Source organism: Bombus affinis, chromosome 11 (genome assembly GCF_024516045.1).
Source record: "Bombus affinis isolate iyBomAffi1 chromosome 11, iyBomAffi1.2, whole genome shotgun sequence".
NCBI lineage: Eukaryota > Metazoa > Arthropoda > Insecta > Hymenoptera > Apidae > Bombus > Bombus affinis.
In genome coordinates, this window is record NC_066354.1 from 3,647,971 (window position 1) to 3,665,729 (window position 17,759).

The window sequence follows — 17,759 nt, forward strand, 5'->3', positions numbered from 1 at the left end:
TATCTTAATACTTTATGGCTATACAATAAAAAGCAGCCCTGTCGCAACCGGTTTCCACGATCCAGGAGAAGAACCATCGTGATCCAATGGTGGCGTCAATGCAAAATCTTGAACCAAATTTTATGTATGCACCGATAAATGTTGAATGCATCTTACAAATTTATTTGTCAATTGATCGTTACTGCTCGTACGCTGGTCGTCGATTCTCAATCGACTTCCTTTACAAATATCGGAGCAATCTCGATAAGGATGACGCTATGTCTCAATACCGGTACTTGATTAAATTAATCTAACGGAAATTGTTGAGTCTTCTAGATATACAAATTAGATTTTGAACGGAAAATGAACGCTTACTACGAGATTCTTCGAATAATACTATAATTCATGAGGGAGCGGGGGGGGGGGGGCGATGTAACGTTGCGTCGAAACGAATACCATGTAATTGTGGACCAAGTTACAAGTTCGTCCCTCCTTTCTTTTTTTCTCCCAGCTACATCGGTTTGCTATTAAGCGTGATTCGATAACATCGTTATAATGCTATTAAAATTCTAACAGTCGATAGACAATGAAACTAAAGTGTTTTTCTGCGAAACAGGGGACCAGCGGTCCGAAATCTTCTAATCCCCTCGGTGACAAATGGCTCTCAAATACTTTGAAAACAGTCTGGTTTGATATATACAGTCATATAACGTACAGTCTTTCTGCCGATTATTAAACTTTCCTCCTTCCAATTCATTAGTGAAATTGTTAACGGATTTAGGTAGAATATTATCCGCTTACGAAGACTTGTCATAGAGTAGAAAGGGGAGAAGACCAACTGAAAAAGTCTATTTCAAAAAGAGACCACAGAATCGAAATGAAAAATTTTAAACTCGTTTCAAAACTACGTCATTTTAAAAGAATGTCATATGTATCTTTTAAAAATATTCCCAAAGGTTATGGCACGATTAAATAGGTTTCGCTCGTATTATGAATAACTAAAAATCAAAGCTGAATCGCAAATCAGGTACGGTGAACAACTCGGTGACGCAAATTATTAATAGCCTGACTTGGAAGAAAGAGCGAGAGGTTTAGAGGAGAAAAAGTAAAACTTCACCTTGTTTTTTCCTCTCACCCTTTTAAGGGAGAGTTCAATGAACCACGGAATGTGAAGTTTATATCCATCTCAAGGACTGGCACTGTCTTCTTTCGCTCTTTTTTTCTGAATCGCCGCCCGCGTACTGCATTTTCGTGAAAAGGATCATTCACGCGTGTCCGAGCTAAACATAAAAAAAAGAAATAAAAGACAATGATACAGAAATATTTCTCAATAAACTGTAAAATATATTTTTATAATTTCGTTTATCGTTACCTTCTCTACAATTTGTAACGAATGTTGAATTCTCATTTCCAACATTATTTCCCCATTAAAGTTTTAAATTTGTGTAAATACGATTTGCCTCTTAAAAGAAAGTTCAATGAACCGCAGAATGTAAAGTTTATATCCATCTCAAGGACTGGCACTGTCTTCTCTCGCTCCTTTCTTCTGAATCGCCGCCCTCATACTGCATTTTCGTGAAAAGAATCATTCACGCGTATCCAAGCTAAACATTTAAAGATAAGAAACATTGATACGTAATTACTTGGTAAACTGTAAAATACATTGATAATTACTTGGTAAACTGTAAAATACATTTTTGTAATTCTGTTTATCATTATTTTCTCTATAGTTTTTAATGGATTGTGAATTGTCACTTCTGACACTCTTTCCCCATTAGAGTCTTAAATTTGTGTAAATGTGATTCAATTCTGAAACTAGTTATACCTTGATTCATTAGTGTCATGTGACTTTTTCGTAATTGAGTTCTTTAGGAGGCATAGAACAGACAACAACGTTAAAAACTCATAATTAATAAATTGAAAAGATTTAACAAGCTGCTTGCATTAAAGCACTAATACGGATTCAGCGCGTAGATTACTCCATCGTTAGCACAAACTTGTTTCTTTTATTCTAAATACTCTTCGGTTACATCCATTAAAAAATCCATTACATCCATTAAATTAAACCATCAAACTGAAATATGCTAATTCCAAATATAAAACAGCATGATAGTTCAGGACCTCTGAGCTTACTCGATAAACTATTTTCAACTTCACTAAATAGACGTTTGACCCTGAAAGTATAATATTAAATAAGTTTTAGGCATTTTGGCCAACGTATCACCAAAATTTCTATTCCATTTTCAGATTAAACAGATATTCTTGTTATCCATTTAAATTCAATATTTTAATAATATCGATAAAATAAACTTCGAACACCTGTTACTTAATTTTAACAGTTAGTATAGATTTAGAAACTTACTCCCTTTTTGATCATATCATATCAAAGTCAGAAAATCAATGTACACAGATTTACCAAGTTTTACAATATCAAATATGTTATATTCCGATTAAGAGACGTTAAAAAAAGATTGGGATAGAAAACAAAAAAAGGTATCTGACCGATATCAAGAAAGCGATACACGCATGGTTTGAAGAAATTCCATTCATTGTGGTCAGAGGGAAATGCACGCGTACGTTGGCATTAGCAATGGTGCACGAGGAACACGCGATTGGCAAGTTCACGGCCGTCCCTTACGTGCAGCCTTCTCCTCGGCCTCTTCAAGGCCAACACGAGGATCGTACTCTCTATGCAAATGCTTATGAACTCGACATTCACGATCGGCACCGGGTTTCATGTGACAACACAAATCAAAGTTAAGCCGGTTCCGTCACACCACTTACATAATCAGTGAATTTCTATTGAAACTGTCTCGACCGCGAATCCAGAACGAATTTTGTCGTACAAATTCCATTATATATTCCTGATTCATATCGACTAACAATACAGTTGTCCGTTACCAAACGTAGAAATTAGATACAATCGTCGAAGCGTACCAATAAATCGTATTATCAACGGAATATTCATTATACCGGGAAGGAAAAATGATTGTCCGATGTAACAGGCTGTAAAACGAGCTCTTCGTGGACGATTGACAGCTGTTCCGTTGTCATTAATCGAATGGTTAGTTGATTGATCGACCAGTGCTCCGTCTGATCATGTTCAGTACGATAAGAAAAATATCCTTTGTCAACAGCGTGTGATTCGTTGTCAATAGAAACAAAAATCTGTTCATAGAAGTAAAGCATTGTTTATATTAGTAAGATTGTAATTTAAATTACTAGCGATGGTGATCTCCGTGTAATATTATAAACGAGTGTTATTATTACACGAGTTTATATTTTTGTAACTTACACAACAAATGAAAGAAATCCTAAAAATTGGAGGACGTATAACAAATATAATATGGTACCAGCAAAGATGTTTTACGCTGTCCATTACCACCACGAGGAAGGAAATAAACTGCAAAATATAAAAATATAAAAACACGTCGAATATAATTTAACTTAATCATAAAGAGTAAACAGAGGATCTATACGTAGATGATTCATGCTCTCCGTTATACCATGGAGCGTAAGAAACTTCCGAAGAAGCACTCAAACATCCGATACAAAACGAACGTAACGTGACCGAACCAGGATAGGCCGAAATCGGTTGGATCTTTCTATCTGCCAAAAATTAGCATACCGTCAGCTCCGATTCTGGCATCACGTGGTCCGCCCACCCTTTTTCTTCGCGGTGTGCTCCACGCAGATGCCTCGAGGTATTCGCACACCCGCTAGAAGAAGACGAGAAGAACTCGATGGTGTCTCGTGTCTTGTGTCGAGCCTACCGGGGGCAAAGAACAGCGTCGATCCACGAGAGGGGAGGACAAGCCCGTTATAAGCACGAGCACCGGCTATTCAGCAGCTTAGCAACTTAGTGGCGGTCCCAGGATCCCTACCGGTAACACAGAGCCTTGAACATACTTGTGCTCCTTCTCGTTACGCGTTCTTATCTCGCTTGTTTCCGTTTCTCTGGGGATGAACCGACGACATCGAGCGTCGTCACTAACGACGCTACTGTTGCTCGTCATACAGACTATTGTTACAATTTTGTTGATCTCTGGTAGCATAGAAGCTAATGATCCAAAAAGTAAATCAATCGTTTCTGAGTCGTCGTTCGAAGAAGTCCAACAAGGGGAGGAGGATGATAACGCGGTGATCATTGACGGTGAGTGTCAACGGGTGGTTTCCTCAACCTATACACAATTCAGTTCGTTGCAATCCATATTTAAATAAACTGAGTAGGTAAGAATTCTAGAGGATTGCTTGACATCGTTAAACTGTTGATCGAAAAAAATTGATTCTTCTTAAAAATTGATCCGTATACGTCTTTCTGCAAAATTAATTCATATGCGTCTTTTTGCAAAATTGATCCATATACAATAGAAAATTTAACCAAAGAGGAGACTGTTTTAGTCTTTAGGTTGTCATACGTTCACGAAGATGTTTGAACAGAGTAACTAATGGTAGCAATTAACATCGATTAGCCTGTCACGGTATCGTTGAGCGCCTCGCTGATGGGCGAGTATCAATCACCTGGAAGGATCGTGACTGGAGGAACAGAGATAGGGAACTCGTTCGGGTTCGTTGCACGAAACCACGGTGGCATTCGAATTTGCTCGTCGCGATGATAACGATACGTGAGAAATATCGAAGGCGAGTTGCGACATGTGATCGATCATGCGTGCGTTCCATACACGGCGAACGGAAGTCTTCCAGGCGCGCGTATCGCCGTATGTGTGCACCTGTGTGTCAGCCTGTGGGTCAGCGAACTCGCTGTCAAGAATCTGGATGGAATTCTATTGTGATACGACTGTCTTGACCAATCGGCTTAATAACATTCGATGATATAACGAATTGATCTTCATCTCACCGGAAGTGAAGTGGGTTACTCTCTGAATCTGTACAGCAATTAAGATTTCTTGTGCAAATCGCGTACAACATGATAAGATTATGTTTGTACCGTCCAGATTGATGTGTATCTAGAAATATCGATAAAGATGTTAGAATATTACAAATTATTTAATCTTAATACTGCCACTCCAATCAATATTGCCACTTTGATGAGATATAAAGATACACTTTTTTTTATATCTTTCGATAGTACGAAGATTAATGAAGGAAGAAACGACAAAATAAAAAAATAGAAAAATTCATGAAGTATCAATCACATTGTTTTCTTGCGAACATGTCACGCAGATATATACCATTACACGACACGGACAATCTGCATTCATTACAACGGTAGACGATGTGTCATTCTTTGTCAGACATTGTTCATTCACACATGTAAACACGGTTCTACGTGCTGTATTCTTGGTGTAAGTAGATTCTTCGTTAAACACGTTCGTAAACCGATCACGAACAACTTGGAAAAAGGCGAGTGAAATTAGCATTAGAAAAGAAATACCTGACCGACGAAATAATTAATTTTGTCATTTAAAATACGACGAACCGAAACTTATCGTTCTCTTATTTAGCTGCCAGTGATACGGACGTTCGGCTCGAGACGAGAGACGGTCGTGGTATTCTGTGGAATGGAGTTTCCAACAGCGACTCCTGCCTCACGTCGAAAGGCGAAGTTGGTCGTTGTACCAGCTTCAAAGAGTGCTATCCATATTTTAAAATCCCTGATCTGAGCGCTCTTGATGGCTGGGTTCTCGGTGTTTACGACACCTGCAGCTATGTACGGGATAATAGACAAACAAATTTTGGAATTTGTTGCTCCAATATACTTCCAGTCGTTACGCCACCGTCAGATAATAATGAAGATCCTACTATAGAAAATGCTCAGGTAAATAGCATACTCTGGTAAATAATTATAAATATGAATTTATGGTGCGCAGACTACATATGTTTATGCAAATTTTACAATAACAGTTTACTTTGGATATTTTGCACGTTTAAATTTTCCTAAAATACATAAAAATCTGCAATCTGCTAAACAAAACGTGTTGCTGAAACCAAGTGTTTCTTTACGTTTCTTTTCCTGATTTCTCGAATGGAATTATAGATCTTAGTTAGTTACCAGGAACTCGTAAAAATAATACGTGATACGAATCGAAAACAATCTATCTAACATAGAAAGTCACACCACGGGTGTATCTATCGAACAATGCGGTTTCGCAAACAGATTTTTACGACTCTACTTTACTACCGTGTCCAATTCGCATTTAGCCATTGTTCGCCATGAAATCTTCAACTCTCGCTACTACATGTCCCGTTACTCTCATTGAAACGATATTGTTTAATATTTCATGAAGATTCTCGTTCGATATTTCAGGAAGAGAGTGCCGATAAGAAAGACGAAGATATGACCGTGAAACCAAGACCGCAGACACCAGGTTCCTGGCCACCACCAATTCCCACGCATCCACCTGATCATACCATACCACCGCTACCTACTCATCCATCGTTCGAATTGCCGACGTTCTCTACGATAAAACCAGTTCTAACATCGAAAAAACCTAGCGTCGCAACGACCTGGCCGACGAAGAAACCCGCCTGGTGGCCACCAAGTACGTCGTTCGTGCCAACCACCAGCGAGAAACCCCTAGGAACTATTTCGAACATCGATACGTCTCAATGCGGAGCGAAAAATGGTAATCAAGACCAGGAACGGATCGTAGGCGGTCAGAATGCTGTCCCTGGCGAATGGCCTTGGATAGCGGCACTCTTCAACGGTGGACGACAGTTTTGCGGTGGTTCGCTCATCGATGATAGACACATTCTCACCGCAGCTCATTGCGTTGCCAAGTAAGTCCTCCGAAAGACGGACCCGCATGACAAAATCATCTGGTCTTCGTATTTATGTATGATATTTGTGCTTCGATAATCTTCTTCCGTGCTTCGTATTTGCGCTTCGATAATCTTCTTCCGTATTTCGTATTTGCGCCTCGATAATCTTCTCCTGTAATAAATAATAATTATCAGAATGATGGATTTATGGAAAAATTACATTTGCCCAGGAAAAAAGGAGATACAGTTGCATAGAGTTTAAGCATACAAATAAATCTTGATTACTATACTTCCAGCATGAATTCCTGGGACGTAGCGAGATTAACGGTCCGTCTGGGAGACTACAATATCAAAACGAACACGGAGATCTCACACATCGAACGACGAGTTAAACGAGTAGTTAGACACAGAGGTTTCAACGCACGCACTCTGTACAACGATATCGCATTGCTCACCCTCAATGAACCTGTTCCATTCACGAAAGAAATACGACCCATTTGCCTGCCGAGTGGCCCGCAATTATACATTGGATGCACTGCTACGGTTATTGGCTGGGGCTCTTTGAGAGAAAGTAAGGCAGTAAAACCGTGAAACACAATTCACAACTTTAAAATATTTTAATTTTTAAGGTGGACCACAACCAGCAATACTGCAAAAGGTATCAATACCTATCTGGTCGAACAATGAATGCAAATTAAAATACGGTGCAGCAGCACCTGGTGGTATTGTGGACAGTTTCTTGTGTGCAGGCCGAGCTGCAAAAGATTCCTGCTCGGTTTGTATTGTAAAATTGTTTTGTTGCATCATCAAGCTTGAATTTTTTCACAATATATTTTTTATTTAACAGGGCGACAGCGGAGGTCCTTTAATGGTGAACGATGGTCGCTGGACGCAAGTAGGTATCGTCAGCTGGGGTATTGGATGCGGAAAAGGTCAATATCCTGGCGTTTACACCAGAGTGACGCATTTCCTGCCTTGGATTCAAAAAAATTTGAAGTGAAACTCGCGCTAGAAGATACATTAGTCCTACTTAAGTATTTTGTTATTCGTAATCTTCACCCTCGCATCGTCGAACTCAACATGGCGTCATGTAAAATAACGAAATTCATAGACTACTAAAGATTTTTTACATAAATAAAAACGATATCATTCTTCTAATTTATTCTTGTGCAATTTGTTTCACGAACCGCTTTCAAGCGGAACATTCATCCAAGGATTAAGTAATTACACAAGAATTCTATATTGTAACAAAATATTTTATAGTACTATACATGTACAACTATATAAAAAATAGTTTAATACTATAACAATCTTTACGTTATGTTATTCCTGTCACAAAGTAGGCCGTAGATATCTATTTCCCCATCAATGCTATACTTCAAGTATTATGTGTCGCAATTGCTCACGTTTAAATGTTGCATGATATTCCGTGCTAGAACACAAACAAAAACAAGGTTTAGTAATCAGACATCAGACTGATAACGTTATTCTTCGTAATATGCTGTATAATTTAAAATTACCTTGAAAATAGCATGTATCGTAATTATCATCGGGTTGCGGTATAAAAGGGGGCGTCGCTTTCAGCGGCTCGTCCCAGGCAAAATTCTGGAAAAGTTTCATAACTCGCACTTCTTGCGCAGAAGGACGTTCATATTGATCCAAAGTAAGAAGGGCATCTATGGCTTCTACAGCAGCCGTCGACAAAGCTTCTTCTTCCTCTGGCCAAGGAATGTCTCTGGCGAGAATATTGGAAAACACAGCCTGTGGTGTTTCGTCGTTAAACGGCGGAACACCAGTGCAAAACTCAAATAGGCATACACCTAAAGCCCACCAGTCCACCGCATATCCATGACCTTGTTTCAAGAGTAATTCTGGAGCGAGATAATCAGGAGTTCCAAGTATGCGATCATCTGACCGATTAACACCGGCTCTTCTTACCGATTTGGGAGTTCTGTAAGGTGTGTAACTATTACCAGAAGATGCCGGTGTCTTTATAGGAGATATGCCTTGAGGCGACCGATGTTTGTCCAAGTTATCGCCTACAGGTATCTCAGGAGCCGACTGCGACGTATGAGCCATTGGCAGTTGAAATCGTGTTGTCTTAATCAAACGTGCTGTTCTTTCCTCACATTTGTCCTCATTTTCTTCACTGTAACATCTCTGTTTCACAAATGACACTGGTGTACTGAATGCAACTCTTCCGCTTTCTTGTACTTTAGCAATATCAGTACTATTGTTAGTTTGTTTTATCGATTCGGAGATAGTAGAATTAATCGGACTCCTAGAAAATATGCAACCACGATTCTTTCGTTTTGGTGTTTTGTCGAGATCTAAATCTATTGCATTTAATTCACATGTTAGGCCTGTTGTTACACTTGCAGCTCTTTTTCGTTTCGCGCCTCTAGTAATCGTACATGTACTTAATGGACTAATATGAGGGAGAGGTTGCTGAGATTGTTCAGCTTCTAGCGTGGATTCGTCCTCATCTTCTAAATTTTGATTCAATTGACTATTCGCTCGAACCGAAGTCGCTTCGCATGTATGATAACTCCCAGAGCTACTTTCTTGATCATAGTCGATGTTCTCAACAATAACTTTTTCCTGATGTTTCGTTAACTGAAGATCTTCTGCTGATTGAAAAGGAGTAATACCAGACACTAGGGAATAATCTCCTGACGTGACAACGGAAGAAGCTACCGAAATCGGTGATACTTGCGTTTTGGTACAATTTTGTTGCAGAGCAGAAAGTAAATTAACACCAGGTGTACTTCTATCGCTAAGATTAGATTCACTCGTGGATCTTTGTCCAGAACCAAAAGATAAATGCGACGTCAATGAAAGAAGCTGTCCAGGAGTTCTAGTGCAAAGACTAGGTGTGCAATTAACTAGATCCGATATTTCGAGATCTCTATGTAAAGATATTTTACTAAGCCCAAAATCTGTCAGCTTGACATGTCCTTCTTTCGACAAGAGCATATTATCTGGTTTCAAATCCCTATGTACAATTCCATGAGAATGAAGATATTCCAAAGCAAGACATACTTCTGCAGTATAGAAAGCTGCCATGGACTCTTCCATGTAACCATATACACCAAGCAAGCTTTTAAGATCCCCACCCACCATGTATTCCATTACTAAATAAATGCTACTAACGGATTGCAATGAATAAAATAATTGTACACAATATGGGCTGTGTGTTAAAGCTAATGCGTTCCTTTCAATGATCACTTGTGAAGCCATATTCTTATTTATCATCTCATTTTTCTTCATTACTTTAATAGCATATACTTTTTCAGAGTTTGACTTTTTATATCCAAGAAAAACTTTGCCAAATGCACCACGGCTAATTGGTTTCACGATCTTAAAATCCTGTATTTCTGGTACCTAAACAGTAAATACAATATCAAGTAGTAAAGTCAGTTTTGATATTTAAACAATACTGATTAAATAATAATATATATTTACCTTTGCTGTGGGATTAACAATTTTAGATATGGTGTTAAAGATAGAATTGTTGATTTGCCTGCTCGCCGATCCCTGTTGCGGCGTACACTCCCCAGATAGTATTTCACGTTCACTTTCTGAGTCATTGTAATTTGCACAAGAATTTTCGTCGTCTGTTTCATTAATTTGTTCATTATCATTTAGACGTAAATTTGGCGAATCAATCGCCGCTTCTTCCATTTAAAAAAATAACCTAACTTAATTCCAACGAATTATAAACTTACGTAACGAAATTTAAAATATCAAAACTTCGATTCATAAAATAATTCGGCAATACAAAAAGACTGAAGTTTTATTCATCGTTCCTCTATATTTTATATCTTCCACTTATGTACGTAAATTAACTTTAACGGTTATTTGACATATTTGAAAATCAACATCTATACGACAACTTGACAAGAAAGTACATTGTTGAATACTTCAAGCGGCTTGAAGTAATCAGAACCGCCAACGATAATTCTTTTTTACCAACTAACGTTATATAATATAAATTAGATGTACTTAATGACTAACAGTAAATTTTACCATGGTTAGAAAAAATAATGAATTTAAATTTATTATATACATCACAATCAATGGATTTTTTAATAATGCTTTCGTGTGCATAGGAACTTCCGTGATCTTGAAACGGTTGCACTGAAGACGTACAATTCCCGCCATAAAATTTTTTGTATTTACAGCAGCCCAAGAGCTCTGCAATTGTGAACGAACAACAATCGTTGCTCAATGTATAGTGTGCAAAATATTTATTTAAGTAAAAGTTTGTCAATTTGTTTAAATATTATTATATAGTACTTAAAATTATTATTAGTCGTGTATCTTTTCCTTCGTAAACACCACGCAATTCTATACATATTGCAACAGTACTTTTTCGATAACCTTATAATGTCTGAGAAGATGATAAGAAGAGCACCTAAGAAAAAAGGAGCATATAAATTGCCGGATCCGATATCTGTCGGTGAGATATTAACAGATATGGCAAAAAAGCAATGGATTCTTGGCAAGTCGATCGGTATCGGAGGTTTTGGTGAAATTTATTCTGGTATATATTCATATCTAACATTGATCTATTACTACTCTTATGCTTTTTATAATAAGTAAATTCTTTATACTCCCCCCTATATTTTATAATTTATCGTGTATTAATAGAAAACATATACAAAAAGAATAATCATTTAATTTTTAATAACAATTACAGCTGCACCTTATAATGGGAAAACTCCAAAAGAATATACTAATGTAATTAAAATCGTAAGTATTATTGGCTTTTAACTATGTATCATTTGATGATTTGTTCCATGTGAAATCCTTTACATTTTCAAAATTTTAGGAACCACATGGAAATGGACCATTGTTTGTAGAAATGCATTTTTATATGAGAAATGCTAAATCAGATGAGAGTAAGTTGTTTAAATTTTAATTTTTTAAATTTGAATTACTTTGATATCTAGATTCATTTCTTCCATTTTACTTTACATTTTATGATAAATTAGTATACGGAAGGAAAGAGTATTACATGCTTGATTTTAGTTAATAGTTGGAAACAGAAAAAGAAACTTACAACTCTTGGTATGCCACAATATATTGGTTCTGGAAGTCATGAATATAAAGACATAAAATATCGATTTATAGTAATGGATCGGTATGGCACAGATTTATGGAAACTGTTTGAAGCAAATAATAGAAGATTTCCAGAACACACAGTATACAAAATAGCTTTACAAATAGTAAGAGGCAATCCAAAAAACAGTTTAATTGATTAGTTCATAAATCAATTTAAGCATTATAACTATTACTTTTTAAAAATGAATTATTACATTTTATATTATATCTAAAAATTTTTTAGGTAAATGTATTAGAATATATTCATTATAAAACATATGTACATGCAGATATAAAAGGAGCAAATTTACTATTAGACTTAAAATCTCAAAATCGAGTTTATCTAGTAGATTTTGGATTGGCTTCTCATTATACTACAAAAAATGAATACAAACTAGACCCAAAAAAAGCACATAATGGAACCATTGAATATACTAGTAGAGATGCTCATATGGGAGGTAATCATTCTATGAAATTTAATGTACCGAATAATATAATTTTAATAAGATACATATTTTTACATATTTTAGTACCGACAATGCGCGGTGATTTCGAAATTTTGGGTTACAATATGATTCAGTGGTTATGCGGTTCACTCTTATGGGAGAAAGATTTATCAGATCCAGTTACAGTACAAAAACAGAAAGAAAGAGCTTTTGATAATATTTCGGAATTTTTAAATAAGTCTTTCCATAAATCAGTTCCAAATACTATATATAAGTACATGACATTATTAACAAGTATTAAGTTTAATGAAACACCAGATTATGAAAAGTTTAAAAAAATACTGACCGAAGGATTAAAACAATTATCACATAAACCAGATGAAAAACTGGAATTTAAGAGTGATGTTAATTCTCAGAATGAAGTAATTCCAAAATCTACTCCACAAAAAGTGAAAAAAACTATCGAGAAAAATAGGAGAAGTCCTCGTATACAATCAATAAAAAATTCGAGTCCTATGAAAAATCTTGATGATAGTACTGTAGGAATTGTAATGGATAAAAAACGTGGTGGTTTAAAGGATATTAAACTAGTATTGGATGAGATTGATTCTGATGAAGAATATGATATAAAAATAATTAAAAAAGCAAAAAGGATCCCCAGTTCTGTAAGTAAATATAATGAGAAGAGCCCAGTAAAAAAAAGTCCAGTCAAAAAGACTTCAGTTAAAGGCAAGGAAAGAATTAATAGAAATCGCATCATAGAATCAGATTCTGAATCAGAGGTAACATGTGCACTTTTTAAATTTAATAGCATATATGTACATGTATTACTTTATGTATTATTTATGTAGATTACATCAAAAGGTACTAAATCACGGCCCATCAATGTTCCAAGCGTATCACTTAAAAATACAAGAAGTCGACGAAAAAATGTACTAATAGATGAAAGTGTTTCTGATGAAGATATGTTTAGTACATAATTTTAATATAAGTATGAAATAAATGTGTGTTTCAAATGCGTTTATACGCATTAGAAATCTTGTTTGGATGAGCTTTGTACATTATTGTATTTATAGCGAAATTTGTAAAACTATTGATATTTTGATTGTGCAAAAGAAATGTACCATTTGCAAGTGCATTTCATATTTTATAATCATATTGTACTAATTTGCATTACTTGAAGAAATCAATATATTTTGATAAATACAATAAGAAATTGTACAAAATATAATTGTAGAATTAGTAATTTATGTAATTCTGTGCTGATTGTTAAGCAGAATTAATCTTTTATATTTATGCAAGAATAAAATACGTTATGTAATCTGTTTAAAATGATGGCATAATATTCAAGTCTTAAACAAACAAAGTATTATTTAAAAAGATTTATCGATATATAACTTCTGTACAAGTAAATCACTTTATATATACATATACAAATACATGTTTGTTTATTAACAATGTTTACAAATTGTACTTGGACACTTATTTTTTAAGCTTCTGTATCTGCGGTGCACTTATCTTGACTTTTCCGGGAATATTTCTAGCTATTGTTTCCTCTCTTACAGCTTTTAATAAGTCTTTTTCTCTTGAAGTGATTTCTTTCTCTTTCATAAAAACTGTCATAGCTGTCTTAGCTGCTTTTCCTCTCTTACCTGTACCTGGCGTTAGCTTTACTTTAAATCTAAAATATTGTAAATATATAGTAAATAAAAATTTTAGTGTAATGTTATATAAAAATAAACTTGTTTAGCTTACTTATAATTTAATACAGTGTTATAGGGTGCTATCACCGGCACAGCAAATAATAATTCATCTTCTGAAACAGGTTTTCCTGTTAACTGATCTAACATATCTACTTCGGGTCCCGGACCTGGATCTTCTTCTTCAATGTTTTCTACAATTTGAATATTTTGTGGTGCAACTGGTCTCGCCATACCCTTCTTCTTTGTTTGCTGCTTTGGTCCAGATGGATCTTTATTTTTATTTTTTCTTTTATTTTCTTTTGCAGCACCTGCTGACTAAGGATCATTGCATTGTTATGTGAGAAGTTTTTTTTGTAGCATAAATGTCGTTAATTACTAAGAAATAATATTTACTTGAAGAACTTGCATAGATAATCTTCTATCTTCTTCATCTTGATCTTTATATTTTTCTTTCATTTTTTTTAACCTTCCTTTTTGTCCTCGTTTTAAAACGACCTGATCGTTTTTTTTAGGTTCTGTCTCAATCCTTTCTTTATTATCTTTTTTAAGAGGAGGCTTCTGTTTTATTTCAGAACGCTTTTGCATATTCACAGCATTTATTATTACGGGCTTATCATCGCCTAAATAAATTACATCTAAATCCTTTTGTGGTATCACTGTTGACTGATTATTGTCAACATGTAATTTCACCCTATAAATGTTATTTCAATAATTAATTATATAAGTAACATAATTTTTAAACATAAAAAATTACAATGAATAAATCATAAAATTTACTTTGAACCAGAAACGTCAATTCTAATTTGTGTGTCGGGAAATTGAGCTAGATTATTTTCTTCATCACTAACATCTTGATTAACATTATTTTCTTCCATAATCATATCTATTTTAGATTCCTCTTGAATAGGATTTAAATTATTCTTATTTTCAGGCTGCTCATCTATTTAATATAAAGGTATACAATATGAATTAATGATAATGAAATTTATCATTTTATGCATTTACATATCATTTATACATTTGTATAACATAACATTTTACCTTCTTCGGAATCCCCTATTAATTCGATTTCTCTATCTTCTTCAATAAGAGAATCTGTGTGTTCACTTTCATCATCAATAACTCTGACTCTCCTTTCATTTTTATGTCTTTCAATTGAACTTTCTTCTAAACGAAATAAGAATCCTAATCCCATCACTAATTGACAAGGTGGTAGGTAATTCTTTTTTCCACGAATCATAAAGGATCCAGTAGTAAGATATTCACCGGTTGGAGCCGTTTTAGATACTTGATCATTATTGACCCACCATGCCCCTGCTACTACTTTAGCATCCCATGCAATACTAATATCAAAATTATAATGTTTTTATAATAAAGACATATTAATAAGGTATAAGCATTTATGTACCTGTAAGCAACAGCCATTGTGCCCGCTTCAGCTAAAGTTTTTGGAGGCACTGAATCATTACCAGGATTTTTAATAACTACAGAACTAGCACCAGTTAAATCCGCGTGAACATATATATCTCCAGACTTAAGGTATCTCTTTACTATCAATTCATTTTGCTGTTGATCCCTTCCACCAATAACTATAAAGTCACAAAATTATTGGCTTTTACCGTAAATATTATATATTTTTTATCGACTTACCAAGATAATTCTCAGAACTAATAAACCAATAAAATTTTTCAAACCAATATATTTTCCTTAGTTTGTTAATACTGTGAATAGTTTGGACTTCTTTTAGCGTTTGTTTTGTCTTCTTTTCTGCCGATTTTAGGGCCTTGTCTTGCGATTCTATTGTTTTTTGTTGCTTTTTAGCTGCCGATCTCTTTTGATTGTAATACTTTGTAGCATTTCCAAAAGCTGTATGTGCTAAATCAATATCAATTAACATAGGTTTTAATTCTGATTCTTCATCACTATCTTCATAAGGATCGTGTAATAGTAAAGAAATATGATTTGTTTCTAATTTTAATTGTTTAATTGCAGATGCAACAGGATCTCCTCTACTCTCTGCTTCTTTTAACAGTACTTTTATATCAGGCCAAGCCATTTGATTGGCAAGGGCACTTTGTATGGCTAATATAGCATTGTCCACCAAAGCCTGATTTCTAGAAATTAGTTCTGCTTTTTGTTTATCTAATTCTTGAGTTTTCTCTAAATTTATTAATCTTTGATCATGATCTTTTTTTACATTTTCTAATTTTTTAAGAGCATCTCGTTCTTGTTGCAAAGCTTTCAGGTCCAACTTTTGACCTTCCATTGTGGAAAAATATTCATCTACTGCAACATCAAAAGAATCAAATTCCTTGTATGGATAATCTGCATATTGTTCAAATAAAAATGGATGAAATTCAATATTAGTATATATGAAGTCTTCTTTGCCATCTGTAGTTGGTTTTGATTCTTTTTTTTGAATAATGTAACCTTTTGAAACACTTTTTCTAGCAAAATCCATCATTTCATTTGCATATTCTAATGCCAGAATTAATTTTGGCATATGTTCTGCAACATTAAAATCTTTGCCAATTTTACAACCCAGTGTAAATCCATGTTTTAATAAAACATGATCAATTAGACTAGAACCAAATTCTAGAAGAGGATTTAGTAATTTTTTCAAGCTTTCTCCTGCTTTAGCATTCTGTAGGTGTTGTTGTATATTTTCTATCGGTGGCATTGTATTCTGATGAGCACGGTCCATAGGATATTTCTCTTTAACAGCAAATCTAATCATTATATACTTTTTTAATCTCTCATAATTACACGATAATTCCATTTAATGTTTAACTTATATTATAACTTACCTGATCTTATCTCCTTCTGTATGAGGTCTCAAAATATTTAAAATAGTCATTTCATGATCTGTCAACACTATGTTCCCACGATCATATAATTCTAAAATTACATGATATGCTGCTTCACCACTTCCAAATTGCAAATCAATCATTCGATCTACTCCTATTTGAGTGAGACTTTCAAGTCGTTTATTCTTAAGGTGTTTACGCATCTACAAAAAAAGCATGACAAATAAATGTTTCTCTAAACAAATCGTCCAGATCTTATAATATAATGTACCTTCATCGAAAATCCTGATGGCGCTACATTTTTAGGCCATTCAAATGCCGTTGTATGAATTCTATTACCAGATTCTAATAAAAGGACGCATTTTTCTTCACTTCGTTGAAGACGTATGAGATATGTTCGATGATCAATATCATAGATTTGATTTACACGCATACCAATAAACCTAAACGTTAAAATTGACATGAAATTATTTAAAAACACTTATTTTACATACTTTATCTCCTAACCTTTATGCACGAAAAACAACATTTTAACATTTACTTACTTTTGCAGCTCACATATCGTACAAGCAATGTCATAGGAATTAAATCTCGTTTTCATTTTTATACATATATTATTCCTTTTTAATTAAATTATTGACAGAACTTATTTTCATCTGACACTTAACTCTCACGTTGCATACGTACCACACATCACTGCATACACACATACACACACACATATATATATCTAAAGCCCAAACTTGCAATAGTTTTTAGTCATTAGTGGTTATTTTGTAGTTCCTAGTTTTAGTTTTTAGAGAATAGAATAACTAAGGAAGTGCAATAGAATAGAGTGGAAAAGAGGGGAGGTAGATATATAAGAAAAGAAATAGACATAAGAGATGTAAAATCGAATGTTCGTCCAAAGCCGGAAGGCACGGACTAAGTAACAATAAATAAATAATATATATATATCTCTATATATTTTGTAGTATAATACATATATATATACT

General features: G+C 34.6%; 4 protein-coding genes across 7 annotated transcripts; 2 read left to right on the forward strand and 2 right to left on the reverse strand.

The window, feature by feature from the left end:
• The first annotated feature begins 3,808 nt into the window (after window positions 1-3,808).
• On the forward strand, window positions 3,809-7,864 carry LOC126922098 (proclotting enzyme-like). The gene is made up of 6 exons (XM_050734353.1): window positions 3,809-4,132; window positions 5,445-5,758; window positions 6,248-6,720; window positions 6,999-7,273; window positions 7,332-7,477; window positions 7,550-7,864. Exons 1-6 carry the CDS (start codon window positions 3,943-3,945, stop codon window positions 7,700-7,702), a joined length of 1,551 nt encoding a protein of 516 aa, XP_050590310.1. The 5' UTR covers window positions 3,809-3,942; the 3' UTR covers window positions 7,703-7,864.
• On the reverse strand, window positions 6,744-10,619 carry LOC126922094 (serine/threonine-protein kinase greatwall). Of its 2 annotated transcripts, XR_007712655.1 has the most exons (4): window positions 10,168-10,619; window positions 8,223-10,086; window positions 8,020-8,134; window positions 6,744-6,874 (listed from the first exon to the last, which is right to left on the reverse strand). XR_007712655.1 is itself a non-coding variant. In XM_050734342.1 (3 exons), exons 1-3 carry the CDS (start codon window positions 10,384-10,386, stop codon window positions 8,088-8,090), a joined length of 2,130 nt encoding a protein of 709 aa, XP_050590299.1. In that variant the 5' UTR covers window positions 10,387-10,619; the 3' UTR covers window positions 7,938-8,087. The 2 variants fall into 2 exon arrangements, 1 of the variants encoding a protein (XP_050590299.1); XM_050734342.1 differs by lacking the exon at window positions 6,744-6,874 and having other exon boundaries at window positions 7,938-8,134.
• A 244-nt stretch (window positions 10,620-10,863) lies between these two features.
• LOC126922099 (serine/threonine-protein kinase VRK1-like) lies at window positions 10,864-13,722 on the forward strand. Of its 2 annotated transcripts, none has more exons than XM_050734354.1 (7): window positions 10,864-11,248; window positions 11,405-11,457; window positions 11,537-11,606; window positions 11,737-11,933; window positions 12,053-12,266; window positions 12,339-13,036; window positions 13,106-13,722. In XM_050734354.1, exons 1-7 carry the CDS (start codon window positions 11,092-11,094, stop codon window positions 13,232-13,234), a joined length of 1,518 nt encoding a protein of 505 aa, XP_050590311.1. In that variant the 5' UTR covers window positions 10,864-11,091; the 3' UTR covers window positions 13,235-13,722. The 2 variants fall into 2 exon arrangements, with proteins under 2 accessions (XP_050590311.1, XP_050590312.1); XM_050734355.1 differs by having other exon boundaries at window positions 11,159-11,248; window positions 11,700-11,933.
• LOC126922085 (ribosome quality control complex subunit NEMF homolog) lies at window positions 13,622-17,690 on the reverse strand. 2 transcript variants are annotated; one of them, XM_050734299.1, is made up of 10 exons: window positions 17,310-17,690; window positions 17,036-17,207; window positions 16,765-16,967; window positions 15,608-16,686; window positions 15,366-15,546; window positions 14,999-15,300; window positions 14,735-14,897; window positions 14,351-14,648; window positions 14,010-14,272; window positions 13,622-13,935 (listed from the first exon to the last, which is right to left on the reverse strand). In XM_050734299.1, exons 1-10 carry the CDS (start codon window positions 17,363-17,365, stop codon window positions 13,737-13,739), a joined length of 2,916 nt encoding a protein of 971 aa, XP_050590256.1. In that variant the 5' UTR covers window positions 17,366-17,690; the 3' UTR covers window positions 13,622-13,736. The 2 variants fall into 2 exon arrangements, with proteins under 2 accessions (XP_050590256.1, XP_050590257.1); XM_050734300.1 differs by lacking the exons at window positions 17,036-17,207; window positions 17,310-17,690 and having other exon boundaries at window positions 15,608-16,672; window positions 16,765-16,913.
• Between the last annotated feature and the right edge of the window lie 69 nt (window positions 17,691-17,759).